Source organism: Ostrinia furnacalis, unplaced genomic scaffold (assembly GCF_004193835.3).
Source record: "Ostrinia furnacalis isolate ACB-3 unplaced genomic scaffold, ASM419383v2 OfSCF3012, whole genome shotgun sequence".
NCBI lineage: Eukaryota > Metazoa > Arthropoda > Insecta > Lepidoptera > Crambidae > Ostrinia > Ostrinia furnacalis.
In genome coordinates this window covers 947834-968604 of record NW_021133251.1, presented here as the reverse complement: position 1 = coordinate 968604, position 20771 = coordinate 947834, and the positions used below count along the sequence as shown (strand labels likewise).

The following is a 20771-nucleotide window of genomic DNA, read 5'->3' as shown; positions in this document are numbered from 1 at the left end:
AGAACATGAACAAATTTTAATTTGCCTCAGCAAATAAAGCATGACGCAAACCAGAGACAATTTTGTTGTCAGTCGCAAGTGTTTTGTTTTTCTCATCTTTGACTTCCTGATAAATTGCCCGGAGCCATTTTGTGACAGCACTCAATGTTTGTACTTCTGTGAAGTTCTGGAATATTGACGGCTAATATCAGGGAGCTATTTCCGCACTTCATTGTTCGTCTTGAACAATATAAAGGACGGCCATTGTTCCTTCAGAGTTAACTGTCTGTCAATATAGAGACGTTCAAGTGCGTGAAAACGTACAAAATTAAAGTGACTATATTATGTGCATTGTACATTATGTAGGTACGTTAATATGCGATGTATGGAAGCCGCCAACATTAATTTGACAGTCACTGAACTACTTGACTCTATTAAATTGCTCCAGTTGGTCCATAAGTAACTTAGAAGTAGGTTTTAACATTTATATCTTTTTCTTGTCATAATCATAAAAAAAAACAAGACTAAATAATATGGTAATGTATCACACTACTCATGAAAAAGTTATTTGATCGTTTGCTCCCGGCCTAAATGTTTCAGCGAGCGATCTCAAATTGAGATTTGTCATTTAAATTCTGACGGGTGCCTATTCTCCCGTCGTTCGCTGAAAGTGCTTGTTTGTAACTGCCCACGAGACATAAAATGACAATTGATTTGGAAATACATAATACCTAAGTTGTTCCATAATACCAATATTGTTATTGATAATCCCTCAGTTCTGTGTAATATTAATAGGTATGAATAAAGATAAATGTCGCTTATTAATGTCTAGTATTTCATGCTGATATTGTACTACATAGATTCGAGAATAGAATACAAAACATTTATTTGGCACGTAACATAGTTAAAATTAGCTCTTAAACTAAACTTTGGAAGCTTTTTGATAGTATCAAAGGTGTGCGGTGCGGTATCAAAGGTATTTTATAATGCGAACAGCTAGGGACTGGAATTCGTTGCCTGCTGCTGTCTTTCCTGAACACTATAATCCGGGCCTTTTTAAGGCGAGAGTGAATAAGCACTTACAGGGCAGATATGTACCATCCTAGACTGCATCTCACTTAACACCAGGTGCGATTGCGGTCAAATACCTGCCTCGTTATGCAGAAAAATGCTATTACGCTTACGCTGTTTTATAGTGAAGTAGCTTTTGCACGCGGCTTAGCCCGCGTGAAATTTAGTTTGTCACAGATCGTCATAAATTATAAGCCTATATGTTATTCTGGATTATAAAGAATAATACTGTAAAGTTTCTTCAAAATCCGTTCAGTAGTTTTTGCGTGAAAGAGTAACAAATCCATCCAGACATCCAAACTCGCATTTATAATATTATTTAGTAGGATGTTAGTGCTTGTATATTACTTTGTAATTACGTATTCATTTGCCCACCTTGGAACAAAACCTAATCCAGCTGGAGAGGATATTAAACTACTTCTTCACGGCTTTTCGCATTTCTAATTGAGGTCGTCCCTAATCGTCCCTTTAGAGACGCCATTATTCTGAGAGTAGGTTATTGTTGGCAAGGTCTTGGTGACCGACATCATATCTTTGTTCGGAGACTCGACTTAGACTTACCTACAAGTGCCAGGAGTCTCAAATTTTGCATGAGAGTTCCTTTTAGAACGTAGGTGCTCACTAAGACGGGATTTTGCAAAATTGAACTCCTAAGGGGGTAAAACGGGATCCACGCGTACGAAGTCGCGGGCGGCCGCTAGTCGAGTATTTTTATCAATTGTTTGACGTCACCCAAGGATTGAACCTGCAAGTATGACAGTTGCTATTGTTAACGGCAACATTACATACAGTCGTATCGATTTTATCAACCGGTAAATAGACTGACTGAAACTACATTTTAGTTCTATCATAATGCCATGACGTGTGTAGCACGTATCAATTTAACAATACCACTATACCTAGCCTGAGTTCCACTACCTAACTTTAACCGGTGTTTTTGTATGGAGTTTGACAGACTTTTGACGTTAGGTAAAGTTATGTAAGATAGTGAAACCCAGGGCTAGTCTTCAAAGGTTAATATAGATATCATATGAAGAGTTTGTTTGTTTGGTTGGTTGAAATTAATCTCAGGAACTACTGGTTCGATTTGAAAAGACATTTCAGTGTTAGATAGCCCATTCATTGAGGAAGGCAAGTAACTATTCCACGCGGACGAAATTGTCGGTCAATTCAGACAGTGCCCGCCGCATTACACTTTCAAATAGCACTTCTGAAGTCGTTTACACTCCAGTAAATTGGATAGATATCACTGCGAAATACCGATCCTTTTGGACTTTGATCTCGAGAAATACGAACCTATTTTAAGAAATGTGCTTGTGACCACGGCAGCATAGCAGCCGAAACGACAAGCCACGAGTACATAATGTAACTTATTAGTAAATGTCGCGTTAAGACCCGTATCTATTAGTCGAAATGGAACGCGAAAGTTTAAAATCCTATTTTTTGATATATTTGATGGCCGAGTGGCGCACTGGACTACAAGCCAGCTGGAATTGCGGATCGAAACCCGTAGAGAGCAAAAGGTAATATTAATGAACAATTATATCCTGATATCATCAATAAATGACATTCTAGCTTTTAAAGTCTTTATATGCTTAGTCTTATGCTGTGCAAGTCCTGCAGAAAAGAGTAAGACCACAGAATAATAATAAGTACTAATAAGACTCTTAAGCAGATTCAGACAAATAAGGATCTTAGAATTGGGGTAATACCTAATTGAAGGATATACTTAGATTTTTTATAAAAAACTAGCTGACCCGGCGAACTTTGTTCCGCCTTAATGGCAATAAATAAGCAGACTTTTTTTTAAATTTCGAACGGGATAAAAAGTATCCTATGTCCTTTTCCTGGCTCTAAACTACCTCCCTGACAATTTTCAGCTAAATCGGTTCAGCCGTTCTTGAGTTATAAGTGGTGTAACTAACACGACTTTCTTTTATATATATATAGATGTGATAAATTTTAAAAGCTCCTTTTAAACCAATCTATAAAATAGTTTGAGCTACCAATGAGAAACTAATAAGTACAAACTAAAACTTAAGGGCAGGCCTCCTACTAGGTGGACCGACGATCTGGTAAAGGTCGCGGGAAGAGCCTGGATGCGGGCAGCGCAGGACCGTTCATTATGGAAAACTTTGGGGGAGGCCTTTGTCCAGCAGTGGACGTCATTTGGCTAAAACGAACAAACGAACGAAAACTTAAGTACCTACTTATTATTTTCAATCAGTTCTTCCTTAGGTACTTATTTCATATCGCAGAAGCGTTCATTAGTTGAGTTGTAAGTTCATCAAGACAACTAGAGTACTATAACAATGAAATCCAATTAGCAAGTGAAGGAAATTTCCAGTTCCACATAAAAGCTTTTGTACTATACTGCCTATGTATTACAATACTTAGAATCAAAATTTGTAAGATTCTCTTCATTAATTTGAATTTTAAATAATCCATTCATTTAGTGCAAACATATTAGCAGTGAACGTCTTATGACAGAAATGATGATGATAATGTGGTTTTAGGCCTCCAGAGGACACCACGATAAAAAAACGCGCCACTTACTCTACCTCAAGGTGGTGTGGACAGTGGAAATGAGTTCTTTGTCAAAACGCATATACTTTGCAGCGCTTCCACGACAAAACTATTGATTTTCCAAAAAAGAAAGAATACGTAATAAAATATAAAATTTTCTCTGGTTTTAGTTTCTCTAAGCATGTTTTATCGTAAAATTAATCCGAAAGCAAATATTTAAAAGCAGCATTTTTCCAATATGCGGCGCGAGCGGTAACCATACGAGGTTGCAAAGTTGAAATTCGGAAGAGCATATCAAAATCTATATAAATACCAATTTTCAAAACTCAAATTCAAATTCAAATTCAAAATCTTTATTGCATTCTATGTTGTACATAAGGTCTTAAACAATATTTACTTAACTCCCGAAAAGCTTTCCATGTAAAAAACCAAATGACTGGACTACGTAGCGCGCTACGATATTTCGTAGCATCTGCTACGAGTCCGTTACAGTCCGTAACGCGTGAAATATTCGTAGCGATGTGAAACCAACTGTAAGCCTTTGCACCTTGCAAACTAACTGAAAATTACCATCAATGTATGTATGCATAGTCATTATTAAAAATTATAATGAAACATTAAAATGTAATCATAAATAGGGTCAGGTCCTGTTCGCGTCCACCTACCTATTAGCGTCCAAATGACAAATTGCGTTTAAAAAAATTATGATTGCTTCTATTTACTTGCCCCCACGATAAAAAATCATAGTAAATGCAGTCTGCATCAGCCTCATAATCTCAGTATAAAGATATAAAATATTTGCACCCACAAAAATGTATTGACCTTTTTGACCTGAAGAAGTTATTCATTCATTCAAATATGTTTTTATAAGTCACTAAAGTTTGAACAAAAAACATTCACAAGAAACAATCATAATAACAATACATTGTATACATACATACAACATAGGAGATAAAAAAGTAAACTTACCGAACTTTCTGCTCAAAACTTCTTAAACACCTCGACCAAGTTTTATTAAAAAAAATGTTTTTGCTTCAAAACATTCATACAATAGAAAAGTTTCAAATGCCGTAATTCAAATTAAGAACGGAATTTGAATTTGGAAAGTTTTCCACGCGAGCTTAAAGTTCCGCACGGCTGTACCGAGCGGGGCAAAAGTGGCTTCTGATACAGCCTATATTCCTGAACCTACGCTTGCTATAACGGCCTTTTGAAGCCTTTTAGACTTTACGTTACGTTTAGACTTGGAATCTTAAAACGGTCGTTTCGACTATTATAAAATAATGACCCAAAAAATATTTTCTAAATTGCTGGTTTTGTAGTAAAATGAAATAGAAAGTTATCAATTTAATTGTCATTTAATTTTTTACTGTATTTATCTTTGATACCAAATAAATATTTTTTCTTTCTCTTTTTTCTTTCTAATTGAAATAAAAAACGATTAGTTACATTCAAACAAGGTGCTGCAATTTGTATTTTTTTCTTGCCCGTCTGAGTTTTATCCAATCTCTGCTTACCTAACTAAATATATGGACCACATATTAAACAGAGTCAGATATAGCTAGATGCTCTTGGACTATGATTGACTGTTTCATGATCTCTTATTCGGTACCTAGAGCTTTTTAAGAAATCGGATCGTAAGCTCGTCGCTTCGTATAATATTCCCACACGCTCTATCAATGGCTGTATAACAGCGGACCTGCGCATTTGGCGCCAAGCCGCGCTAACGCTTGTCAATGGAGCGGCCATCTTGCTGACGTCAGAGCATAGCGGTCCGCCACAAAAAAGTAAAACGAAGAAGGGCCAGGGGATTGATGTCTGTGACTTTGCTAAAATGTGTAGCGGCAAAAAGCTAGTTTTAGGTATAAATGGCGCTGACGAAACTAAACTCGATATTTCACTTCACATTTCTTTAACACGGAGTCGAACTTACTTTAGCCTAAAAACAGTTTATTATTATACGTAGCAAATAGTTTATATCGAGTACATAGAGAGACAGTCACACAATGGTTTATTTCGAGTAGATCGGTAGATACACTGTTCGGCTAGCACGAAAAACTTTCGAGTTAGAATCGTTTTGTGTATTCGAATCGTCATCAAAGATTTAGCACGAAAACTACAACAGCGCCCTTGTGAATGTTTCGTAAAGTGAACTTAGTATGAGAAATGGTTGCTCGAAACTTATTTTGAGAATCAAAATTGTCACGTTATCATTTAAATTAAAGGTTGAGTATCGAATTTTGTCGAATACGCAAACGATTCGAAGACGAAAGTTGTTTATGCTAGAGGTACTGATGTCTAGATTTCTAGAGTTACGCAAGCCAGCCTGCTTTTTCTCGACGATACATAAGTAAAGGGGAGGCCTTTGTCCAGCAGTGGACGTCATTTGGCTGAAACGACGACGACGACGACATAAGTAAAGGGACTACTATACCCAGTTTGGTTGTAGGTTTTATGCAATGTTTGTTTTCGTTGCGATTTATGGGAGCATAGACCACGGATTACTCGCACACGATTGGCGTTCAATTAACGCTTGCCAACTTATGATAAAGCTGTAAAAAGCTCTCAGTAAAGATAAGCTTTAATACATCGTCTGGTCAGCTTTTGAAATAAGTCCATTGGCGAAAAGGGAAAATTTACTATGGCTGATTTTTTTACGGCTCTAGACTAACATGACGTCATCGTTCACCATCATCCAAAACTACTTACCAAGGGTTTTCGCGATTGAAAAATCCGCCAGATGGCGGGACGCGGACGTGGGGTCCGACCGCTGCGTGATTGGTGGATTTTGACATATCTGTCAATGTCATGTCAAAAATAACCAATCACGCAGCATCTGGACCCCGCGTCCACGTATCGCCATCTGGCGGATCCTTCAATCGCGAAAACCCTCATTGATAAGTAATTGGTGGCTAAAATTCGGATTCAATTGGTATTTTTAAAGCTTTTTTTTAAATAAATAACTGCTTCAGTGCCGCTTAATTACTTTACTTTTGAGGTCTTGGTAAACGTTTGATATGAGAAAGTTCGCGTAAAATACATAAGATGAATCATGAATATTCAGAATTATAAATTGTTCGCACGTCTCCGAAAATAAACTTATCGGCACAAAAGATTTGGCTCAGCGAGCATAAAGGGCTCAAGGTTTCTCTCAAGGATAAATCCAGAAAAATAAGGTCTTCATCACAGAACAAAAGTAATTCGTATAGACCAAAGGAGCAAACGTGTCTGTAAACTGGATACGTTTTTCAAAGAGTCTATGATCTTCGGAGTTTTCTAGATTTTAAGTGAAGATGTAGGTATCTTTTGTATGCATAACACGTCAGGTATTTGACCACAATCGCATCTGGTGTTAAATAATCTTAGGTAATCTTGAAGAACATGGGAAGGGTTCATCGCTCTGGAGGGCCAAATTACTCGCAGTGTAGATGCAGGTAAAGTTAATGAAGCCTAAGTGGCAAGTTTTGACGCAGAACTGACGGCCGATGGGGCAGCAAGGTTCTGGAATGGAGGCCACATACCGGAAAACGCAGCGTGGGACGTCCACCCACAAGGTGGACCGATGACCTGATAAAGGTAGCGGGAAGGCGCTGGATGCAGGCCGCTACCAACCGTGCGATGTGGAAGTCATTGGGGGAGGCCTATGTTCAGCAGTGGACGTCCTGTGGCTGAAATGATGATGATGATGATGATGAAGTGGCAAGTTTTGGGTTCCCTTAAATCCATCAGTGTATTGGAATCTTTTAACAAAATTATACTAAAGAATGAATTTGTACAATCAAGCGTCTTTACCTATTTAAGCCTGCAACTTGTCACAGGGTTCTATATTTTTTTATTTAAAAAAATTATTTATAGAGACTACTATATCAAATTGGAAGCTATTCTAGCAGGCTGCCACAGAGAGTTTATTACGCCCGTTTTCACAAACATTACTACGAGGTCTCACAGTGAGCTTGGACGCACAGGGTGACACTCGAACCATTCACAGAACTCTATTCAACGCTGTGCGTTCGATTTGCTGCTTTACTTAAGCAAGCATAGTTTGTGAATACGGGCGTTAAACACATAACAGGCTCTCTAACTTAAGTATACCTTTAGAAGTAGCTATTAGCTATCCAATAAAAGATATTATAATCGCACTTCCAAACGTCACGGGCAGCGCTAAGAAATTTAATTTGCCGCAGTGGCGCCGCTCCGCTCGAATTACATTCCTCGCGGACGCGCGCCGACTGACAATTGATTTAAAATCCGCGCTAATTAACTAACGGCCGGGCCGTTCTATTTTTAAATCAGGAAAAATAGGTGACGGTTGAAAGTCTTAGTTCGGATAAACAAATTAAAAATTAAGGAATTCTTACTTAATACTTACTGTTAACATCGGAAATTCTAACATTAGAAAGATTAGTTTACTATTGGTTCATACCGTATGAACCGCCATAAGCGTCTATCGTGGCTCATTTGGACCGTAGACTACGAAACCACGAATAAAATTGATTACCCAACAATAAGGTTGATAAAATTTGGAAAGTCTATCTATTGGGAAAAACAATATATTTCGAATTGTGTGTCCCATTTTGATATCGATCCTTTCAAAATAAGATACTTATTTTAAACAACCCCTAGGTGAAACTTCAGTCGGAAGATTATTATCTTAACTTTCCTTAAAAGGTATTGCGTAATTGAAAACACGTTAAATATTGCGGTAAAGATAAATCTGTTTATCTTAAACTTTATTTTAATCGCCCCTGTTATGGAAGACTAAGTTGAAAATAACTTTTCTAAACAAACATCGTTTAGTTAACAAATTAATGTTTTCGTTTTGGCATCGCTTTGTTTTATTAAATTAGCTGTGATTCATTTAAAATAAGCGATCAATCGATCAACATGGAAAGCAATGGGGGAGGCCTTTGTTCAGCAGTGGACGTCCTATGGCTGAAATAATGATAATGATGATGATGATGAATTAAAATAGATCATCGTGTGGATCAGTGGTTAACGCTCCGGACTACAAAGTCGACGAGCTGCGGATTCTAATCTTGCGTGGGGTAAAATTTAATATGAGCACGCGATACAAAGAGTCATGGATTAATATTATAAGTCCCACGTATTACAAGCCTAATTTAGTTTAATAGTACAATTAGCATAGCATGAAATATTTATACGAAGTATTTTGTTAATATTTATTTTTAAATTGATACTTTGAGTAATCCAGCACGTAGAGCAGTAAAGTATGCGTTTTACGTTAAAATTTCATCGTTTAAAAATATTTCTGACTAGATTTCTATTACAAGAAACATGTCTAACAAAACGAATTTACTAATAGAAATTAATGCTAATGTTTATAAGAATTCTTTCATAAGAAGGTACATGTATAATAGTAGATACTGATTAAGTACGTATTATCAATAACTAAACATATTGTTAAAAACACAAATAAGTACCTAACAATTTCTACATGTTCATAATTAGCCCAGTAAATCCAATTTATGAATGTCATGTAGTAAGGCTGTCGTATTTAATCATAATATTACCACCCGCACAAAATTAATGAAAAGCTCCGTCTCTAATATGCGTTTAATAAACTCACGTCGTACAATATAATTTACGAAATTCTAACCTTGTGTATAATATAAATTCTCTACGGAGCATCATTTGGTGCTCTTCATTTTTTAAATCGCTCTATGTGTGGGAAAGAGACGGATATACAGAGCTAACCCTCACGTTGAAATTAATCCGAGCCCTTAATACAAGGAGCGCGAAATCCGTTCCCGCGCCTGCGCGAATCAATAACTGCCCTTGTACCATGTTCCGGGAAGAGACTAACGTTTTGCGATGTTTTGCATTGTCGTTCAACCATCGCGTGGTATATGAAGCTCTAAGACTCCAAATCTTTAGCTACTAAGCAATGGATAATGCTTTTCACAAATGGTTGAAGGAGTGACCGTGTTTGCGTTACTCGTGGTACGTTTTCGCGCCTGCGCCCCGCATCTCTGGACCAAACTTCGAACAAGTGTAACTCGAAACTGGTGTAAAGTGCAACCATTTTGTGTGATTATTCGTAAATAACCTGCTAAAGTGAGTTTTTTAATACTTATTGTGACCTTTTGTTGTCTGTTGTGTGATTTTAATAGTGCTACTTAGTGATGATATGATTATGTACTAACAAGGATCGTATTTCTGACCTAAGTTAATAATTCAGTATTAACTATATTCAACACCCTCAAAAGAACCATCAAACACGTTACATATCTTCAGAAACAGCCCAGATAAAAATTATCATGTAAAATGTTTACCTACCTTGTGTTATGGCCGCCTAATTAGGTAGTTATTAAAATGAAAACAAAGAAAGAAAATAATTGTTGGGCTGGGATTAAAATAATCGAATACCATGCTCCCATGCAATGAAGCACGTTAATAAATTGTGTTTACTTTTATTGCTCTTCACTTTATTACCGTGACTTGAGCGACAGTGAGTGGGTACCTAATTTTATACAGCAGCACTATAAATTGTGTGTGTACCCACATTGCTCTACCTACTTTTACTGTGTCGTGTATGCTGTAAGAGAGCACTGTTATATTTAATTATAAAAGCATTTTCAAAATAAACTAAGGACACCCACACCCATACCATAATATCATGTGTTCGAGCAAATACAAACAAAGGCGAATAGAAAAAGTAGTAGAGTTCAAAATAGGCAAAATGCCTAGTTTATTTTGGTGCCAAACTATTAAAAGAACAATTTATTCATAAAAGTAAACAAAATTTTGTGACAAGTTGTCTTTTACAATCCAGTGAAGTGATTAAATGTAGAGGCTTTGATGTATTAAAGCTAGCATTAATTAGGTCAAAGTAACAAATCATCCCTTGATTTCAAAGTAGGAATAACTAGGTAGGTAATTTAAGAAAAATTAAAAGATGAGATAAAATAAAATGTTTTGAACTGTACACGGTTTGCGCGTTATTATCGTCACAGGAATAAAATTTTCGTTCCGAAAATCTTGTTTCCGAAAAGTGGTAATACAAAGTGTTAATGGACGAATTTTCTTGGAAGGGTTTAAGCCTGCTATTTTTTTTAATTTACATTTTTCGTTCAAAAGTAAAAGTTTCCTTCAACTTTCAACTAGGATGACGTGCGGGGCAGAATGTCTGTCGATCGGTCCCCCGCCAGATTCGATTCTGCACATGCCGCCGCCGCCGCTACCCGCGTTCCTGGCCAGTGCTGCCAACCTGACCCCACCATGCAGGGCTTCTAAGTGCCCGCCATTGCAGAACAACGAGGACAACGCTCTGTTCCCGGGAGTGGAATACCATGAGCTGCCTAGACACGGTAAGTTAGAATAATAATAGAAAAGATGCTATCTTTTCTTGCCATTCTTATGCTGACTTCCCAAGCTTTTGACAACAAATGCTAGTTTGTATTACTAAGGGTGGATTCGACCAAACAAGAGTAAAAATCAATCTAAGAATAAATCGTCAGTGTGCCTACCATGAGTTTACGTTAGGTGAGCTCGCTAGCGAATACGTCAAAAAATTCTATGAAGATTTTATTTCTTGAAAGTAGCCGATAGGGCGCTGCACAATATGTCATACATTTAAATGTCATTTTTTTACGCAGTCGCTAGCGAGCACACCTAACGTAAACTCATGGTAGGCACACAGTTTTGACATATTTCCCATACTGAAACTGTCAATGTGCCAGTTATACCAGGAGTTATTCTCGGATAAAAGTTTGGTCGAATCGGGCCTAAGTTGTCATTGTCCTATTTCAGAGCCAGCCGGCAACGATGACACGTGGTTCTTAGTCCTGATCACATGCTGCATCGCCGTGCTTTGCATTGCGGCACTACTTGCGCTCTTCTTGCTCAAGTGCAGAGAGTAAGTATCCACTGTCTTTTGTTTTGTCTATGACAATAATCCTACTGATATTAAAAATTTAGGTTCAATTTTGCAAACACATAGAATTAACAGAACTTAGCTTTGTTCACAGAGCGCGCGGCGGCTGCAAAAGCGGAACTGGCAAGGCCAGTGGCTCGAACGCTCTATACGGGGGCGCAGCCCTAGATTCTCGGGTGCTCTGGGCGGCTCTAACACCACGGGGTACTCGCCACTTCGTCGCCGACACCTACCCTCACGATGAGACCGAGGACCACCACTACGAGTGCGTCGAGCCTCCGCTGTACAAGCTCGGGCCTCCAGAAGACCTCACCATCACGCGTCACTTCAACGTCGAATACGAGGACCCGGCTCCTCTCATCGAAAGCTACAGCGACCGAACAGAGGAGTACTTTCGAAATGGCATGGATACCCTCCGCCGTGGGCGACCCCTCGTGTCCTCTCCGACCAGGATCGAGCGCCCTAACCTTCCTCCCCTAAATCTCCAGCCCCGAACCCTCCGAAGGGCACCACATTCCCGCCGGGTGAGCGATGCAAACAACCCCGAGAAGTCGGCCATCTGAACCGAGACTGGCGCGGTATTTTCCGTCGCCGACTCCGCAGATATTGACTACGATTGGCAGGCGCTCGAGAACTCAAACGTCGACCGTCTCGTCTGAAGACACCGCTTCTAAAGAGTATCTTGACAAGCGCACCAATCCAGCACCAATACACAAGTTTAATGGGGACAATGGTTAGATTCCGCGTACAGTGTTATTTGACGAAATAGTGAACATTTCAAGCTGAGCATCAGTGTCTGTTCTATAGGTAGAGAATATTTAATTTTTTGCAGTATTACTTATTACTTAACGCTACTAAGAATGAGTTTTTGTAAATATCACGTAAATTATTTTAGCAGCTATGTACAATGTAAGCTAATGCAATTGATCTAGTCAGCAATTTATATTTTCTAGTCTATAATTTATTTTGAATCTCTTGTCGTTGATGGTGCTATTTCTGGGATAGTAAGAACCCTCAATGGGCAAGAGGTTTAGTTGTACCTTGTAATCAATGATCTCGATGTCTATCTACTCTCACAAACGTACTTAAGTACCCTCACAGTGTATTTTAAATCTTATGAATCAAATTAAAACACAATGCAAGCATGTTTGTGCCATACACGTTAGATTAATAGCATCCATTTTTTTACCAAATTAAACGTAAATTAGACATACCTAACAAGTTTTATTCATAATTATAAGCTAAGCTATAGCTATCCTAACCCTACCTTACAACTCTTCCTGAATTCTATCAAGTACATACTTAAATAACCAAAGGGGAAAGGAATGACACAAACAAATTGCCATAAAAATAAAGATGTACCTACTTACCTAATGTAATCATTATGATAATTAAAATTACATCGTATCCTATTGCTCTAATAATCCCATATTTGCCAAAACCAAATTAGACAGGATCGTGCTCCTGCAGTAGAAACTAAGACCGGCTGATGAGTTGATTTTCAGATTCAGTGTTTATCAAAGAAGTTGGTTAAGATTAAAGTGGACTTACCTGGTATCGATTTGTAGTAGACAGGTTTCACCGGCCTACCACGGGGTCCAGACTTGCGCGGATCGCCCCGTTTACCTACGGACAACGCATATAACTTTCAATATATTAAAAGTGGCCTCCTATCTTAAAATTTTTAGCACCCAACACATGGTCCATCTATATTTTTATACCTTAGTTTTAACATCAACCAATAAACTCTACATTCGTAAGTTCGTTCCAGCCGAAAGACTTCCACTGCTGGACAAAGGCCTCCCCCAAGGTTTTCCACAAAGACCGGTCCTGCGGCGCACCTCTACATTTATAGAAGCAATTATTGATACAGTCTCCCTCGATTCAAATACAACAGATACGTACTTAAAACTACGACAAACGGATAGTACCTATATACCTACTCCCAATTCCCTACCATACCTGAAAATCCTTTTCAAGTAGGCTGAAGTGATAGGATAAAAATGTCAATAGAAGCGTGGTGGATTGAATTTGACAATAAATTCCAATGTAAGGTATATTTTGATTACATCTGGGCTCACCTGGCTGTTTAGAGACGCTGCTTTCCCCGCGGCTGGGTCCAGCTTGAATCGCATCGCCTCTGGGACCTACGGACAACGCAATTAATTTAATTAAATTTCAATATCTCTAAAGAAAGAAAGAAAGATTAATTAATTAAATAACGATCAATATCTCTAAAGCAGCCTCCTGTCCTAATTTTATATTTTCAGCCCCCATTTGCAATAAGTTGATGCTCCTGCAATGGCGACTAATACCTGCAGATGAAGTATATTATTTCGAGATTCAGTGTTACCAAGAAGTTAGCTATAATGAGGGCTATCGTTTTAGCGCTCACCAGTTAGCGCCACTGTAGAGTAAGGTCCTGTCACTTGCTAGTAGCGAAGACAGTGGCACCAACTGGTGAGCGCTAAAGTGGTAGGAGGACTATCGCATTTGCACTCATCAAGATGGCGCCACTGTAGAGTAAGGTCCTGTCAATCGCCAGGGGTGCCAACTGTTAAGTATAAAAACGATAGCCCTCATTTCGTTGGTGCTCACCTGGTTGCCAGGCGATGATGCTGCTCTGCCGCCGATGGCTGGGTCCTGGCTTGCTAGCATCGACCTTGGGAGCTACGGACAACGTAATTAATTAATAAATAACTTTAAATTACTTAGAATAAGCCTTCTACTATTCAATTTTTTCAGCATCCAACAAGGCCCGTAATAGGACGGTAGATGAATTCCGCATTATAGGTAAAATCCCCCATTTGCCAGAAGTAAATAAAAAAGAGAGACATCCTCATTTAGTGGAGACTAACGCCCGTATTCACAAACATTACCGCGAGGTCTCACAGTGCGCGTGGACGCACAGAACAATCACAGAGCTCTATTTAACGCTGTGCGTCCGGTTTGCTGCTTCACTTATGCAAGCATCGTTTGTGAATACGGGCGTAAATTACCTGATGATCGGGTAGGTACATTTTGAGATTCGGTTTTCAATGTTCATGTTATAGTTTAGTTATTGGGTTTGGGCTCACCTGGCTTCTTGGTGACGCCGTTCTGCTTCCCAGAGCTGGTTCCTGGTTGGCTAGCATCGTCTTTGAGATCTACTGACAACGTAATTAATAAATAAATAACTTTCAATTATTACTTTAATTAATTAAGTTACTGCGCCATTATTACTAAGTTAGTTATTGGGTCTGGGTACAGAATAATATAAGTACTGGTTTGGACTCACCTGGTTGCCAGGAGATACTCTGCTTCCCAGTGCTGGGTCCAGGTTGGCTTAGATCATTCTTGGGATCTACGGACAAGGCAACTAATAAATAATCATAAATGTCTATGTTACTTATTACCATCTGATTCGATCAAGTTCGCGCATACTATAACTGCGCCATTATAGTTAGTTACTTATTGGATTTATATTGGGCTCACCTGGTTGCCAGGAGATACTCTGCTTCCCAGTGCTGGGTCCAGGTTGGTTTAAATCATCCTCGGGATCTACGGACAACGGAATAATTAATAACTTTTATTATTATATTTCGAGATTTAGTGTTCAATGTTTATGTCAATCGTGTGATATTGAATTACGTGTTTACACCATCTCATTCGATTCGATCAAGTTCGCGCCTGTAACTGCGCCATTATTAGTTAGTTATTGGGTTTGGGCTCACCTGGTTGCCAGGAGATACTTTGCGTCCCCGAGCTGGTTCCAGGTTGGCTTAGATCATCTTTGGGATCTACGGACAAGGTAAGTAATTAACCCTTAATTTGATTATAACTTTCAATAATATACCTACTTCAGATTATGTGATCAATGTTCATGTTATCGTGTGATATTGAATATCGTGTTTACACCATCTGTTTCTATCAATTTTGCGCATGGGCTCACCTGGTTGCCAAGAGATACTCTGCTTCCCAGAGCTGGGCCCAGGTTGGCTTAGATCAGCCTTGGGATCTACGGACAACGCAATCAATTAATATACTTTCAATGGGTTAAAAGAAGCCTCTTCACTTATATTTTATATTTGCAGCGTCCAACAGGGTCCATAATAGAACGATACCTAAGCAAAATTCAGGCGAAATCTCCGATTTTCCACCAGTAATTATCGACTCGTCCTCCTGCAGTGAAAACTAAATGAGCTGATGATAAGGTAGGTAATGTGCGCACCTGGTTGCCTGGCGAGTCTGGCGACGATGCTCTGTCGNTTTCGCAAATGGTTGAAGGAGTGACCGTGTTTGCGTTACTCGTGGTACGTTATCGCGCCTGCGCCCCGCATCTCTGGACCAAACTTCGAACAAGTGTAACTCGAGACTGGTGTAAAGTGCAACCATTTTGTGTGATTATTCGTAAATAACCTGCTAAAGTGAGTTTTTTTATACTTATTGTGACCTTTTGTTGTCTGTTGTGTGATTTTAATAGTGCTTCTTAGTGATGATATGATTATGTACTAACAAGGATCGTATTTCTGACCTAAGTTAATAATTCAGTATTAACTCTTTGTTACACATGAAAATTTTATTAAGTTTAATATTCAACACCCTCAAAAAAACCATCAAACACGTTACATATCTTCAGAAACAGTCCAGATAAAAATGATAAATGTAAAATGTTTACTTACCCTTGTGTTATGGCCGCCTAATTAGTTATTAAAAATGAAAACAAAGAAAGAAAATAATTATTGGGCTGGGATTAAAATACTAATTAATCGAATACCATGATCCCATACAATAAAGCACGATAATGTTGTGTTTACTTTTATTGCTCTTCACTTTATTACCGTGACTTGGGTGACAGTGGGTAGGTACCTAATTTGTGTGTGTACCCACATTGCTCTACCTACATTTACTGTGTTACGTGTATGCTGTAAGAGAGTGTGTTATCAATTCAAAAAAATAATACAACCCACATCCTAAGCATAATAATGTTATGTGTTAGCACAAATACAAACAAAGACGAATAGAAAAAGCAGTAGAGTTCAAAATAGGCAAAATGCCTAGTACACAGTACACATTATCTTGGAGCTAAACTAAAAAGTAAAATAACACGATTTGTTAGAGCTGGTTTTTTTTACAATCCAGTGAACTGATTTAATGTAGAGATTTTTAACTTTTGTGAAATTATTTTCGCTAGCATTCAATATAAGTCAAAGAAACAAATAAATCATCCCTTGATTTCGAAGTAACGTAACTGTTTAAGAAAATTGAAAAGAAGAGATAAAAAATATTTTGAACACGGTTTTAACAATGGTTTTATGGTTTTAATAAATGTGCGCGTTATTATCGTCACAAGAGTAAATCTCGTGAAATCTTGTTTCCGGATGGACGGGATTTCCATTCGGATTTTCTTGGAAGGGTTTAAGCCTGCTATTTTTTTTAAATTCTCAGTTTTCGTTCAAAAGTAAAAGTTTCCTTCAACTTTCAACCAGGATGACGTGCGGGGCAGAATGTCTGTCGATCGGCCCCCCACCGGACTCGATCCTACACATGCCGCCGCCGCCGCTACCCGCGTTCCTGGCCAGTGCTGCCAACCTGACGCCGCCATGCAGGGCTTCTAAATGCCCGCCATTGCAGAACAACGAGGACAACGCTCTGTTCCCGGGAGTGGAATACCATGAGCTGCCTAGACACGGTAAGTTAGAATAATAATAGAAAAGATGCTATCTTTTCTTGCCATTCTTATGCTGACTTCCCAAGCTTTTGCCAACAAAAGCTTGGTATTACTAAAGGTGGATTCGACCAAACAAGAGTAAATATTAATCTCAGAATAAATCGTCAGTTTTGACACATTTGTTATAAGGAAACTGTCAATGTGCCAGTTATACCAGGAGTTATTCTCAGATGAAAGTTTGGTCGAATCGGGCCTAAATTGTCATTGTCCTATTTCAGAGCCAGCCGGCAACGATGACACATGGTTTCTGGTGCTGATTACATGCTGCATCGCCGTGCTTTGCATTGCGGCACTTCTTGCGCTCTTCTTGCTCAAGTGCAGAGAGTAAGTATTCACTGTCTTTTGTTTTGTCTATGAAAATAATCCTACTGATATCACAGTTTTTTAGGGTCCATTTTGCAAACACATAGAATTAACAAAACTTAGCTTTGTTCACAGAGCGCGCGGTGGCTGCAAAAGCGGAACTGGCAAGGCCAGTGGCTCGAACGCTCTATACGGGGGCGCAGCCCTGGACTCCCGGGTGCTCTGGGCGGCTCTAACGCCGCGGGGCACCCGCCACTTCGTCGCCGACACCTACCCTCACGATGAAACTGAGGACCACCACTACGAGTGCGTCGAGCCTCCACTGTACAAGCTCGGGCCGCCAGAAGACCTAACCATCACGCGTCATTTCAACGTCGAATACGAGGATCCCGCTCCTCTCATTGAAAGCTACAGCGACCGAACAGAGGAGTACTTTCGAAATGGCATGGATACCCTCCGCCGTGGGCGACCCCTCGTCTCGTCCCCGACCAGGATCGAGCGCCCCAACCTTCCTCCTCTAAACCTCCAGCCCCGAACCCTCCGAAGGGCACCTCATTCCCGCCGGGTGAGCGACGCAAACAACCCGGAGAAGTCGGCCATCTGAACCGAGACTGGCGCGGTATTTTCCGTCGCCGACTCCGCAGATATTGACTACGATTGGCAGGCGCTCGAGAACTCAAACGTCGACCGTCTCGTCTGAAGACACAGTTTCTAAAGAGTATCTTGACAAGCGCACCAATCCAGCACCAATACACAAGTTTAATGGGGACAATGGTTAGATTCCGCGTACAGTGTTATTTGACGAAATAGTGAACATTTCAAGCTGAGCATCAGTGTCTGTTCTATAGGTAGAGAATATTTAATTTTGTGCAGTATTACTTATTACTTAACGCTACTAAGAATGAGTTTTTGTAAATATCACGTAAATTATTTTAGCAGCTATGTACAATGTAAGCTAATGAGATTGATCTAGTCAGCAATTTATATTTTCTAGTCTATAATTTATTTTGAATCTCTTGTCGTTGATGGTGTTATTTCTGGGATAGTGAGAACCGAATTAATATTTCCTCAATGGACAAGAGGTTTAGTTGTACCTTGTAAGCAATGATCTCGATGTCTATCTACTCTCACAAACGTACTTAAGTACCCTCACAATGTATTTAAAATCTTAATGAGTCAAAAATTAAAAATTAAAACACTAAATGCAAGCATGTTTGTGCCATACACGTTAGATTAATAGCATCCATTTTTTTACCAATTAAAACGTAAATTAGACATACCTAACAAGTTTTATTCAAACCCTACCTTATAACAGACTCTTCCTGAATTCAATCAAGTACATAACCATAGAGGAAAGGAACGACACAAATTGATGTACCTACCTACCTAATGTAATCATTATGTAACATTACATCGTATCTTATTGCTCTAATAATCCCATATTTGCCAAAGCCAAATTAGACAGGAGCCAGATTACTCCTGCAGTAGAAACTAAGACCGGCTGATGAGATGATTTTCAGATTCAGTGTTTATCAAAGAAGTTGGTTAAGATTAAAGTGGACTTACCTGGTATCGACTTGTAGTAGACAGGTTTCACCGGCCTACCACGGGGACCAGGCTTGCGCGGACCGCCCTGTTTACCTACGGACAACGCATAAAACTTTCAATATATTAAAAGAGGCCTCCTATCTTAAAATGTTTAGCACCCAACACATGGTCCATCTTAGTCCAGTCATTTAAGCTTAAATTAGGTAAGAATCTCGGAATTCGAGATACCCAGCTGTAAGTCTGCAAATACTTGTATATTGGCACCCTAAAAGTTGTCTCAAAACCTACATATGGTAGGGTGTAAGCAACTATTAAATTTTAAGGTCAAAGGTCACAAAAATCGTTTTTTTGCGCTTTTTTTTGGAAATATCTCATTTCCTATGGGTTTTTTGCTATTTGTATTTATTATCAATATTGTAGAATACAAAATTCTCTACAAATTTTGTTCAAAAAATTTTTTATACGGTGAACCGTTTTCGAGATAGAGGGCGGTTGACCTTGAAATTTAATAGTTGCTTACACCCTACCATATCGATACCTCTGGGCTCAAAGGTCGTAAAGGACAAAATACCGAAAATGAGTTATTTATACAGTTTTACTCAGAATTTCATTCTCTATCGATCTGTATATTTAGTTTGTCGAAAATCCCAAAAAAAGTGCCTTTACGACCCATCATTTTTGATAAGCTAAACAGAATTTTATTCATCNTCTAAGGCAAAATAAAAGACTGTGTGTCGCCCAGTAGGCCTAAGATGCGCGCCGTGATAACTTTTATCGACGTCAATTTGTATGGGCAAAATCGATAAAACGGCGTGATAATCGCCTATCACGGGGTGCAGCTTAGGCCTATAGGACTGGATCCAGATAGGCTTTCATCTTCCCCAGTTTCTATAAACGCAATTAATAATTAATTTTCAATATCGTATAGAAGAAACTTCCCCAACAGATTCCATAAGTCTTATCCTACTGTAATATCAATCTACATTACAGACGACAGCACGTCAAGTTATGTGGTATTTTAGTTTAGATTAGAATCATAAAAACATGCAACAGAAATCATAGTGATGATGAGGTACCTACATACAACATAATTTTCAAGATTCAGTGTATCGAAGTCAATTTCAGATTACATTTGGACTCACCTGGTAGAAAAGATAGTCTGCTCTGCCTCCCAGAGCCAGGTCCAGTTTGGCAGTCGTCGCCGGGATCTATGGACAACGCAATTATTAAAATTTAAACATCTTTCATAAATTTAAAAAAATCCTCTCATTCTCCCTCGCAATTCATTCAAATGTGGGTAGGCTATTATTACGTGATCTGTGGGTACTTCAATTTACGTAGGTACTTGTGTCAGTTTGACTCCCGCCGCGATTCGAAACAAACACGATACGACAAAGTGATCATACTGCCAGTGTTGCCACTTTCTTAATGAACAAAAATGGCCATAATTTCTCCGTTTTTTTGTTTTTACTTTATCTGGCAAAAAAATATAGCAAATTATAAACATATTATCTTGAACTTTGGATAGCAGCTATTGGATAAAACCCTACAAAAATAAGCCTGCCCTGCCCCCCTAGACAAAATGCACTTTTTGATCGAACCGAAAATCGAATCCGTCAAAGTCCATACAAAAAAAAATCTTTTTGACCAATTTTTAACTGGTTTCAAGATTACAATGTGTACTTTGTCTAGACCCACTGGTGCTCTATCACCACTGATATTATTTGAAGTTTTCGATTT

The 20771-nt window shown here is 38.9% G+C and overlaps 3 protein-coding genes across 6 annotated transcripts in view; 2 read left to right on the top strand and 1 right to left on the bottom strand.

Moving 5' to 3' along the window:
* Positions 1 to 20771, bottom strand: part of LOC114356968 (uncharacterized) — a 69431-nt gene that overhangs the window by 48457 nt on the left and 203 nt on the right. Inside the window, exons 2-5 of the mRNA XM_028310369.1 lie at positions 20174 to 20239; positions 15402 to 15467; positions 14069 to 14140; positions 13552 to 13617 (exon numbers count right to left, since the gene is read on the bottom strand). Of these exons, the coding sequence (XP_028166170.1) occupies positions 13552 to 13617; positions 14069 to 14140; positions 15402 to 15467; positions 20174 to 20239 (270 nt within the window). The remainder of the gene's footprint in view (positions 1 to 13551; positions 13618 to 14068; positions 14141 to 15401; positions 15468 to 20173; positions 20240 to 20771) is intronic.
* On the top strand, positions 9588 to 18737 carry LOC114356976 (uncharacterized). Of its 3 annotated transcripts, XR_003656267.1 has the most exons (5): positions 9588 to 9651; positions 10702 to 10904; positions 11347 to 11452; positions 11553 to 12498; positions 18566 to 18737. XR_003656267.1 is itself a non-coding variant. In XM_028310379.1 (4 exons), exons 2-4 carry the CDS (start codon positions 10703 to 10705, stop codon positions 12031 to 12033), a joined length of 777 nt encoding a protein of 258 aa, XP_028166180.1. In that variant the 5' UTR covers positions 9588 to 9651; position 10702; the 3' UTR covers positions 12034 to 12591. The 3 variants fall into 3 exon arrangements, 2 of the variants coding, with proteins under 2 accessions (XP_028166180.1, XP_028166179.1); XM_028310379.1 differs by lacking the exon at positions 18566 to 18737 and having other exon boundaries at positions 11565 to 12591; XM_028310378.1 differs by lacking the exon at positions 18566 to 18737 and having other exon boundaries at positions 11553 to 12591.
* On the top strand, positions 15785 to 18658 carry LOC114356975 (uncharacterized). 2 transcript variants are annotated; one of them, XM_028310377.1, is made up of 4 exons: positions 15785 to 15876; positions 16939 to 17141; positions 17399 to 17504; positions 17619 to 18658. In XM_028310377.1, exons 2-4 carry the CDS (start codon positions 16940 to 16942, stop codon positions 18085 to 18087), a joined length of 777 nt encoding a protein of 258 aa, XP_028166178.1. In that variant the 5' UTR covers positions 15785 to 15876; position 16939; the 3' UTR covers positions 18088 to 18658. The 2 variants fall into 2 exon arrangements, with proteins under 2 accessions (XP_028166178.1, XP_028166177.1); XM_028310376.1 differs by having other exon boundaries at positions 17607 to 18658.

What these genes read in the sequence shown, in the direction of transcription:
- LOC114356976 (XM_028310378.1), top strand. Translation starts at nt 10,703, where the DNA reads ATGACGTGCGGGGCAGAATGTCTGTCGATCGGTCCCCCGCCAGATTCG. An exon ending in CCATGAGCTGCCTAGACACG is followed by an intron (nt 10,905 to 11,346) that starts GTAAGTTAGAAT and finishes GTCCTATTTCAG; the next exon opens with AGCCAGCCGGCAACGATGAC. An exon ending in TTCTTGCTCAAGTGCAGAGA is followed by an intron (nt 11,453 to 11,552) that starts GTAAGTATCCAC and finishes AACAGAACTTAG; the next exon opens with CTTTGTTCACAGAGCGCGCG.
- LOC114356975 (XM_028310376.1), top strand. Translation starts at nt 16,940, where the DNA reads ATGACGTGCGGGGCAGAATGTCTGTCGATCGGCCCCCCACCGGACTCG. An exon ending in CCATGAGCTGCCTAGACACG is followed by an intron (nt 17,142 to 17,398) that starts GTAAGTTAGAAT and finishes GTCCTATTTCAG; the next exon opens with AGCCAGCCGGCAACGATGAC. An exon ending in TTCTTGCTCAAGTGCAGAGA is followed by an intron (nt 17,505 to 17,606) that starts GTAAGTATTCAC and finishes AACAAAACTTAG; the next exon opens with CTTTGTTCACAGAGCGCGCG.